The sequence below is a fragment of the Esox lucius genome, chromosome 10 (assembly GCF_011004845.1).
Source record: "Esox lucius isolate fEsoLuc1 chromosome 10, fEsoLuc1.pri, whole genome shotgun sequence".
Classification (NCBI taxonomy): Eukaryota; Metazoa; Chordata; class Actinopteri; order Esociformes; family Esocidae; genus Esox; species Esox lucius.
This window is the reverse complement of record NC_047578.1, coordinates 8,362,461-8,373,043: the sequence shown is the minus strand read 5'-3', so window position 1 is coordinate 8,373,043 and position 10,583 is coordinate 8,362,461. Positions and strand designations below refer to the sequence as shown.

General features: G+C 44.5%; 1 protein-coding gene across 3 annotated transcripts; it reads right to left on the bottom strand.

The window, feature by feature from the left end:
- Positions 1–649: 649 nt before the first annotated feature.
- On the bottom strand, positions 650–9,717 carry bzw2 (basic leucine zipper and W2 domains 2). Of its 3 annotated transcripts, none has more exons than XM_010873193.5 (12): positions 9,551–9,717; positions 9,054–9,124; positions 7,645–7,821; positions 6,273–6,376; positions 4,808–4,873; positions 4,420–4,555; positions 3,648–3,757; positions 2,340–2,510; positions 1,985–2,131; positions 1,675–1,813; positions 1,427–1,549; positions 650–1,248 (listed from the first exon to the last, which is right to left on the bottom strand). In XM_010873193.5, exons 2-12 carry the CDS (start codon positions 9,115–9,117, stop codon positions 1,220–1,222), a joined length of 1,266 nt encoding a protein of 421 aa, XP_010871495.1. In that variant the 5' UTR covers positions 9,118–9,124; positions 9,551–9,717; the 3' UTR covers positions 650–1,219. The 3 variants fall into 3 exon arrangements, with proteins under 3 accessions (XP_010871495.1, XP_010871496.1, XP_019905573.2); XM_010873194.3 differs by having other exon boundaries at positions 9,446–9,563; XM_020050014.3 differs by lacking the exons at positions 7,645–7,821; positions 9,054–9,124; positions 9,551–9,717 and adding an exon at positions 6,988–7,083.
- Positions 9,718–10,583: the final 866 nt, after the last annotated feature.

Genomic DNA, 10,583 nt, shown 5'->3' with positions numbered 1-10,583 from the left:
CCAACCCGACTTTGTCTCCTATCAACCTAATTCACATCTCAAAAGGTACCATCCGAATATCCTTTCGATAAGTCGGGCTGGCTAACTAGGTCAGTTATCAGTGCATGTGTAGTGCACGTCACGTGAGAGAGTGTGGAAACTATTATGAAACAGCCAATTAAATATTGATTTTTACACTCGTCTTGTTTATGGATCTAAGGCCTAGTTGACTGGCCAGTAAAATGCACACAACTTGTTCAGTGCTTATAGCTCGGGGTCAGGCACGACCAAGTTAAGTAGTTTAATGAAACACCTATATTCTCTGTACCAGATGTGGTGCAGTACTCAGAGTCTCAGCCCCAGTCAAAAACACTAGATGGAGAATATGTCAGTATTTGGAAGCAGTGTGAAGACCAATTTATTTTTCATCAGCACTGTGAGAACTCTTATTCGAAACATTTCCTTGTAGCGCTGGACCGAGGTCACATCGGTGTGTTAACAGCATTTCCCGATCTGACCGGTTCATGTGCAGAAGCAGGTGCTTGACGGTCAAGTTACACAATAACTGGCCGGACAAATTGAGCTAGAAGAAAAATACTTACCTGACGTCTATCATCACTAGAAGGGAACCCTTCTTTCCTGGCCTCTGTTTTAAGAATACGGAAACATGTGACTGAATATAAAATTGATTTATTAACAAACAAGTTTCATACAAATTTGTAATTCATAAAAGGAGTATGACTACTGCAGATTAAGCTCCTTAACTTCCTTTATCCTTGACCAATCATAATAAAAGAAGGCTGCTCTGACTGACTAATGTGTTTGGCCTCTTTATTAAAAGCCTAATCCCCTATGAAAGAAAGTCAGATCTTGGGCCTTTAAAGGCTGTTTTAATAGATTACGTCAGTTAACTTTTCTAGGCTGGAAATCTAGTTGATTGTCCTTGGGGTTGTGTTTCGACTGCCTGAAGAAAGATCAATAAATCTAGTACCCCTGCTCAACTGGACATTATCGGTGAGCTTGTTCCGTGTTGAATTCATCTCATACATGAGTTCCATAGAAATAAACTTTAATGTCTCTGAAAACCATGAGAATATGTTATGATTAGCAAATCTTCTGAAATACAACAGTTAGCATATCATGAAGGTGGCGTAGAACCGAGGAACGACAGGGGAACCATGGGGGAGCTGAGTGACATGTTCAGGCCACTGTATACAGCAGACTTGCTGGTCTGTCTCTTCTAGTCCTCCTCTCCCTCAGATTCCGACTCTAAAGACATAAATGATGAAACCATGACGTAACAGCTCCCCCTCATGGTAAAACCAGTTATTACAACTGGGAGCACTACACAGCAACATTGTGAAATGTGTGCAAATACACAGGTCTTCTGCTTGGTTTGGATTGTTTGGTCTGTAACTGTAACGTTGCATTTCAATGTGAATATTACCTTCCTCCGCATTCTGCAGCCACTCTACAAACTTCTTCATCTGGTCGACGAAGACACCTTTTCCTTTGGTGGTGTGAGGATCTTTGTACCACCTTAAAATGGCCTCCTCACTCAGCACATCAGCTGGGCGTGGAGGACAGAGAGACAGTAAGAACAATTTGAAACAGGATTCATGGATGAACTTCACCCTGACCATCACTACTACTAAGTACAGCAGAGAAGGGACCCACATTTTCTGAGATACAGACCTTTGTAGAAGAGCACCACTATCTTGGAGAAGGACTTCATGAAGTGGATGTTGTCGTAGCAGTATTCCTGGATCCTCAGCAACAGGACCAGTTCTGATTGGCCCTGGGTGCTGAACGCTGCTAGCAGGGGAGCATAGTGCTGGCGGGGGGGAGAGGATACACTCTGTTAAAACAGTTTATAAATGGATCTGTTTGTCTGTTTACCAGTTCATTAATTTGTACAGTCATTCTGTAACTGATTAATATAGTTGTTATTTTGTAGTTGGGTTAAACGGGATTGAGTTATTTATTGGTGGAGATTACAACACACTTTAAGGTGTTTGAGAGCTTGCTCCGTGACCAGCTCTTCCTTCTTGTTCCACTCTACAGCGTTCATGAGAATGTTCCATAGCAGACCGATCACAGCCTGCTCCTGGAGGTCGCTCCTCTTCATCTCCTCCTTCACGTACGCTACCATCTAGATCCGCAGGAGAAGAACAAAACCGCACTGACACGGTCCGTGATCTTGTGGAGAACAGAAATGTGTCCCTCTGAACAACCCCATGCCAAGGCAAACAAACACACCTCCTGGAGGGATTGGAAGACTCAGCCACACTGCAGCACTCTCGGAGCAGTCACAGGGTTTCAAGATGTACAATGGCAGGAAATTGTGTCTGATAATGTACCTCTCTTATGGGGGAATTCTGAGAGAGGCGCTCCTGCAGTTCCTTCTGCAGCTCCTTGCGTGTTCCTTGAGACTGCTGCACACGCATGAAGTCCGACAGCTCCTTGAGCCCGGCCTCATTGAAGTACTTGGAGAAGTGCTCCACATTCTGCTTGTTCACAGGAAACAGCTCCTAGCGAAACAAGAACAAGTTGGATTGAACCTCAATGCTACAAACTCCTGATAACAGCTCCCTCTTGTGGCTGCATGAGACATCAACAAAAGAGACTGTCTAGACTGGACAGGTGCATCTACAAAAAATGTGATTATCACCCCCCCCTGTAATTCAAATATAAAAGGTACACACCATCATTTATTGTAGATTCATTACACATAAGGTGAAACATTTCAAGCCTTTTTTGTTTCAGTCTTGGTGATTGTGACTTACAGCTCATGGATCTCAAAATATTAAAAAAAAGTGCTATACAGAAATGTCGACTTGAGAGGGGCGCTAATCAGCTAATTAACTCCTGGAGTCTTCAGTCTCTCAGTCTGGTTCAGTACACACAACCACAATCACGGGGAAGACTGCTGACCTGACAGTTGGCCAGATGACACTCACTGACACCCTGCACGAGGAGGGAAAGCCACAGAAGGTCATTGCTGAAAGGGGCTGTCTGTTCGCAGAGTGCTGTATCAGAGCATATTCACGGGAAGTTGACTGGAAGGGAAACGGTGCTCAAGCAACAGGGAGGACGGCAGCCTTGAGAGGATTGTCAAGCAAAGCCGATTCAAGAACTTTCGGGGGGCTTCACATGGAGTGGACTGGACAGTACATCAAGACCCACCACGCACAGACGTGTCCATGGGCTACAAGTGTTGCATTCCTAGTGTCAAGCCACTCCTGAGCCAGAGACAATGTCGGAAGCGTTAGATACACCAGACCCAACAACGCAGACGAGATGAAGGCTGCTATCAAAGCAACCTGGCGTTCCATAACACCTCAGCAGTGCCGCAGGCTGAGACCAAGTATTAAGTCCCTAAATTAACATACTTAGGAAACCTTTGCAGGTGTTAATTAGCTGATTGGAGGTCTTCTGAGGTCAACAATTCTGTATTATGAATTTTTTATTCTAATATTTTGAGATACTGGATTCTTTATTTCCATGATCTGTAAGCTGTAATCATCAAGATTGAAACAAAAAAGGCCGTGTAATGAATCTAGAATAAATGAAGGTGTCACTTTGTGATTTGAATTGCAGAAAAAAAAGGAAACTTTCCACGATATTCAAATTTTTAGATGCACCTGTATGCCAAAAGGGTATCTTACCAGGAGTTTCTTATCCAAGTTAGCCTTCCTCAGGGCTAAGGTAACTGCACTAGCATCTTTCTCAGATATCCATGCCTTAAACATCTTCACTGCAAAGGATGCAGAGATACCTGCGAGATACCATTATTACCATTTGCTAAGGAAACCAGAGATACACATACATACATATATTTTCATGCCATAAAAAATAAGACCATGCCACCGACACAGTCCTGTGTTAATATCCTTGTGAGGACTCAAAAACAAAAATTTATTCAAATTCATAACCTTAACGTAAACTCAGTTACTAACCCTTATCTCTAAATTTAACCTAGCCCTAATGCCTAACCCTAAACCTATCCCATAATGTCCTCACTTAACCTTGCCCTATTGCTTTAACTTACTCTAGCCCTAATGCCTAACCCTAAACCTATCCCATAATGTCCTCACTTAACCTTGCCCTATTGCTTTAACTTACTCTAGCCCTAATGCCTAACCCTAAACCTATCCCATAATGTCCTCACTTAACCTTGCCCTATTGCTTTAACTTACTCTAGCCCTAATGCCTAACCCTAAACCTATCCCATAATGTCCTCACTTAACCTTGCCCTATTGCTTTAACTTACTCTAGCCCTAATCCTTAACCCTAATTGGAAGTTAAAATTAACCCTAAACCATAAGCCAGAAAATCTAAATCAAATGTTCCTAATGTCCCCACATTGTTCATGTTTTACTTGCATAGTCCGTTAGTCCCCAGAAGGAAAGTTAAACATGCCAGAACAGAAACACTCACCTTCCTTGACAACATTGTCACTGAAGAGGCTGGTGAGGATGGGCGGGGGCAGAGTGCCATTAGCCAATAGGATGCCAGTCAACATAGCCAGCTTGGTCTGCTCTGATTCGCTGAATGCCTTCAGGAACAGCAGAAGCTGTACACACAGGATGAACCAATCAGTCTAGCCTCGGGCTGTTTAGGGGTCTAAGGCCCTTCCTCTCCTGAACATATGTATACTGCTGCAGTATTAATTTCAGTCTGGCCCACTGTTTTTTAGCACACTCTCTTCCTTGTATATACAATCTCTTCCTTTTTTTACAATGAAAATCTGGTCTGCTTTTTTGTTTATATATTTTTTCCAGACATGGGAAACAAGAAGAGACAACACCCAAAGATAATACTTTACCTTTTTGATTTCCTCCTCAAATGCATTCTGCAGGTACTTGTACCTCCTGATAAGCTTGTTGAAAACCTACAGAAAAACACAAAGGGACATAAGCTTCAGTGACCAATGCACCCACTCGTCCCTCTCCCACTGAGGTCTGGGAAAGGGAGAAACAGAAAAAGAGAGAAAGATGAGAAAGAGAGAGATATGAGACAGAGAAATAAAGTAGGACAGAGAGAGACAGATACATACACTGCCTGGCCTTGCTATTAAGAGAGGCCGCCACAGGAGACCTGGCTATCAAGAGAAGACCATCTATGTGCACACAACCCACAAAATGAGGTGGAAACTGAGCTGCACTTCCAAGCCTGTAAAATGTCTGACCACAGTAGAGACACATATGTCACAAAACCAAACATTCACAAACTCCCAAATCACTTAAATCATTTGAAATAATGCATTGTGCAATCTCACCAGTGAGATTTGTGACCTGTTACCATGAAAACAGCGCAACTAGTGGAGCACAACCAACATTGTAACATGTTTACATGAATTAAATCGGCAGTGCAAGACACAGAGAGAGAGAGAGTGAAAGAGAGAGAGAGAGACAGACAGACAGACTGTCCAGTTTAATCCAGGAGGATTATATAAAATAATGTTGTGGTGGTTTAGAGTATTAGTAAGTCTAATACCACTTCCCAGCTAGTGTCTCACCCCCATAATCTCCATCACTCACCATACACACTCTCTTCTTGCCCTGGTACTGGAAGCTAAACTGTAGGCTAACGTTTTGGGGATGTGTGTGTGTGAGTGTGCACGCTCAGTGCCTATGTTCTTTCATTCCGGTGAAGAAATGCCAGACTAACAAATACATTATGCATAAGGGCCGCTATAACAGACAACGTAATGAAGCAGGTCAGAACATTCTGCTCTTCTCTGAGCAGGCAAGCCTTTACGTAATCTCCCTATCTCTCAATGATCCTGGAGTTGTTTGGCCAGTGGAAAAGAGTGTAACACAAGCATGGTCATTTCATTAGAGAGTGTTGAAGTATTAACATGTCTTTTTTCTAGAGAGTGTAAAAGCATAAAATCAGGCATCTACTTAGAGAATATGAAAGTATAAACACAGGCATCTACTTAGAGAATGTAGAGGTATAAACACATCTACTTAGAGAGTATTACATTTTAAACACAGGCATCTACTTAGAGAAGGTAAAAGTATCAACACAGGCATCTACTTAGAGAATGTAAAAGTATCAACACAGGCATCTACTTAGAGAAGGTAAAAGTCTAAACACATCTACTCATAGAGTGTAAACATATATTCTTTTTAACGACACCTGTCCTTAAAAAGAATACAACTTCCAGTGACTATAATAGGACTTCCAGTGACTATAATAGGACTTCCAGTGACTATAATAGGACTTCCAGTGACTATAACAATGTAGCCATTGATAGCATAGGTTGGTGTGTGTGTTTCACCAACCTGAGCATAGCGGCGGAGGCTAGCATGGTCTTGCTCGGCAGTAAACACGCAGTGTTCTGTCACCTTGCTCTTGTCCCCCTCGTCAATGCGAGTCCCACCGGGAGCTGACAGACACGAAGGCAAAGGTTAAAGGTTAAATCTCTTAATCCTGTTAACATGGACATTTCCCATTTCTGGTCATACTGGCTTGGTTTTACATGTAATAAATGTAGAGTGTGGTTACATGGACTGGCTGTAAATCGGCTGCATCTGACTTAAACCAAATTGATGTCCGACGTCTGTGATCTGGTTGTAAAATAGATGGCTCTTGATCCCACCTGATATAGAGTTTAATGTATTCCAATGTATTTTAGGGTGAACTGTCTAATCTATTTGATCTGGATCTATTGTTAACTTCCTATCCACTTTTAAGGACTGTTGTTGCTTAGCAATGAGTGTGAGTAACAATCACATGAAACATCTGAACCTCTTAGAATTGCAAAAAAACCAACATTGGGACTGAGCCTTTGTGTGCTTACCCAGTAGCCGAGCTGTCTGGCTACACTTGAGGCTACTCTGGTTTCCCGAAAAACGGTGTCCTGGTGGTGTGGATGACCAAGTCAGGGTCTTAACATAGGTCAGCCTGTTATCTGTAATGGGGTTGACCTGCAGAAAAGTGCCTCTGTGTGTGTGTGCGTGTGTGTGCGTGTGTGTGTTTGTTTGTGTATGGACTGACCAGGACAAACTGGCGGAGACTGAACAGCAACACCCGTTTCTTTCATGGCTGTACACATTTCAGCCATTTAGCTTTTGCCCTAAGTGAGACAGGGTGGAAAATTTAAATTCACCTCAGGGATTTAAGCTAGCGCCCTCTTGGTTAGTGGCCCAATAGCTTAACAGCTAGTCTGTCTGCCCACGGGGAAGTAGATCTGTTGAGATCCAGTGACAGGGTACCACGACGGTTACATGCAATTGAAGAAGTCTCTCCTGGATGTCTCCGATAATGGGGAATTACCCGATAATCTGACAGAGACAGACGTGATCTGTTTGTCGGTTTGTCCTCAATGGGACAGTTTGGTAACAGGGATCAGCAGACATGTGTATAGACACTGAGGACGGTAGCGCGCCCGCTGAGTGCCAATACAACAGATGTGTGCCATTCCATTCATTAGCTATTCTATCAGAACTGAAGTAGTGCATGTGTACAGGTGACGACTACGCGGAAGATATCCTGCTCTGGTGCGAAATGAGCGTCAATGTTTCTCATTCGGGGCAAAGCTGCCTTAGTGTAACACCTCGGGATGTCTGGTTGTCACGGCAAAGAACGACGCCCTTCAGACGTGGGTTCGAGTCCCGCTCAGGGCACCTGTCAGATACGCGACAATCCACTTACCGAGCATGCTCCCCGCGATGAGGATGTCAAAGAGGGTGTCGGCATAGCGGCGGTAGTCCAGTCGGGACCCGGTGACGTCCAGGAACTTGGCTACAGCATCAAGGTCCCCGCCCGCTTCGTTGAGCCCCAGAACAATCGTGTCTCTGAAAATTGTGGGCTCAAACCTCTCCTTTTCATCTGGGTGGGGAGACAGGAAGTTGACGTGAACTGGTGATGTGAATGTAGGCCAGTGGTGTTCAACGCTCCGACGCCTACAGGGCGTGCTCCAGCCCTGCTCTACCACACTGGATCCCGTCTAGATCAGCTGAATCGGGTGTGTTACAGAAGTACATTTGACAACCCCCTTCGGAAAAGGGCCTACGATCTGCTTGGCGAATCAGAGCCACTGGGCCACTCGGTATTGACCCGTCCTGAATAATCACAAAGCGCACATTGGTACCCAGACAATCGACAAGGTGCCCCACAGAGTGTGAACCAAATGTTCCTATGGCCTCCTGCTCTGTGAATAGCATTCAGAAAAACACCCACTGCTTCTGCCTGGGAGGAAGGTCAGCCTTTGTGCTGCTAGAGGCTGTGAACCCCACAGCGCCGGCCGTTCTGTGCCAACTGAGCTCCACACAGCTGTGAATCCCGCTGCCTAGCGAAGCGGGTGTGCACCCCGGGATCATTCGCTTGGCGATGAACGTACTCCTCAACTTGAACTTCAACATGTCAAGCTCACTGTGGAGTTCACCGCACGTCCTGTCACAGTCACGGTGACACGGTCGCACGCCGAGGCTAGCTGAGACATTCTGTCCTCACATTACGGCTGCAAAGCCCTGGGAGCATGAAGTCGATAATGACTGGGAGGCTGTCTGGAGCCAGGAGGTGGCACAGGGGGGGGGGACTCTGGGGAGGAAATTGTCCAGAAAAGACAGTATGTACCGACAACCACCCAGTACCGTCACAGGGATTACACAGAGGTCTCGAAGTCAACAGAGTGTACTCAGTGTGGAGTGGAGGGCCCTGCTATCGCTTTGCAAGGCGGAACCTTGGTAAGACTTCAAACACAACCGACATCCCACAGAGACTGAACAAGCTCTTTAGTTTTTGTATGATTTTAGTCAGTTGTTTTGAAAGCAGCGTTTGCAATCCAAAATCGTTTCCTGAAAATTGCGTACTGTATAAATTCATATTGTATATATTTTGTATAAATATAGGCTATAATTTCCATTTTGTACCGAAGGATAAGAGCTTAAAATCCAACACCGCATCTTTAAGAAACAGGTTCAATTATTTGTTATTGCCACGTAACATTGTCTGAGGTCTTGCTAACATATCAGTGCTGCAATTTCACACCACATAGTTTGTCTTGCCACGAGGTAAACATTAGACATGAGACAGCTGGCCACGGTCATAACTCAACCCACCCCTTTTCCTGGTCTTGAACCGCTGGCCTGTTAGCACTGGCTTCTGCTGCTTACCGGTATTCATAAAAGTCCTGAGGGGGGACAACACAAATAGAGGAATTTGAAATGCGGAGACCATCGTACAACAACATACAACGCATATCACTACAAGACAGAGAAGACCATACAGCACTCTCAACAAACTTCACTCAGTGATAGAATGCACTGGCTCCTATCAGACCACCTAAACCAGCAACTGTCCATAAATGTTTGCAACATTATTCCAATGCAGTAACATTTAAATTGACTATGACAGCGTACGAATAGTTAACAAACCATTTAATAATAGTTTAGAATCAAACCCTAAGCCTGGCACCCTCTATACACTTATTACTTCAAACACTCATGGTTACCTTAAAGACAGCACCTGTCTTGAGACTTCCACAGCTATAACTCAGACCTCCACACCCTGAACCAAAGTCCCAAAGGCTAAAAGAACAGTTGAACTCTATGCTTACCAGCTACGAGTCCCTCTTAGCTGTGACCCTCAGTTAGTCAGTAGTAGTTTTCACTGAATGCTGGGTGACTCTCTGAGGCTTGTCCTGCCTCTCACCCTGGTGCCCTGGGCTATATATAGCAGGCTCATCTGTGTCCCTGCAGTGTAAACCAAAGTGTCTCTCTCTTTCCCTCTCTCTCTGAATCTCTTTCCACCCACTCTCTTTCTCTCTTTCTCTCTCTCTCTTTCTGAATCTCTTTCCACCCACTTCATTCTTTGTTTCTCTCTCTCTCTCTCTCTCTCTCTCTCTCTCTCTCTGTCTGTATTCAATTTAAAGAGCTTTATTGACACATGGGAAACGTGTACAATGCCAAGGCAAATGAAAAAGAATCATTAGTCTCTCTCTCTCTCTCTCTCTCTCTCTCGCATGTATGTGTCATATTCCAAGCAGGACGAGTCATCCCTGGTATCCACACACACACACTGGACTCACACAGACCAACATACTTTCCAACAGCTGGTTGGTACAAGCTACCATAATCTGATCCAATGAGAGAGGCTACCATTTGGGTGTGGAAGGGTCTGCGAGGGCACAGTCTTCTTTGGGACAGTCACAGCCACTCTGAGACAGGCCGGCCCTAGAGTGTCACAGGATTAAGAAACATTGTAATCTACTGTACCAAGCTGTGCTGTCTGGAAGGGATCCCACAGAACGTCCTGCATTAACCTGCTGTTTCCATATGGAGGGATTCCACATAACTAGACCTGGGAGCCCTTGACTGAGGGGTTTATCATTATGAAGAGGCTAGTTAATTGGTTTTGTCACACAGATGCCAGATCTGGACATGTGAATGCCAGGTTCTCTGACGATGGTTGCCGTATCGTAATAGCATGAACACGAATGACTACAGCAGAGAGGACTGGCTGAATTAGGATAGGTTAATTGACCCCCCAGTCTTTTCTACTGACCCCAGAGGGCGTATTCTGTTCTCGCTACTGGCAATATCAGTCATAGGAACATGTCATGACTTAGATACTCCAACCAAAACAATGTA

Coding starts and splice junctions, on each gene's coding strand:
- bzw2 (XM_010873193.5), bottom strand. CDS start 9,117: ATGAATACCGGTAAGCAGCAGAAGCCAGTGCTAACAGGCCAGCGGTTC. Junction 2,132..2,339: donor AGAATTCCCCCATAAGAGAG/GTACATTATCAG, acceptor CTGCGGATCTAG/ATGGTAGCGTACGTGAAGGA. Junction 1,249..1,426: donor GCTGCAGAATGCGGAGGAAG/GTAATATTCACA, acceptor TTATGTCTTTAG/AGTCGGAATCTGAGGGAGAG.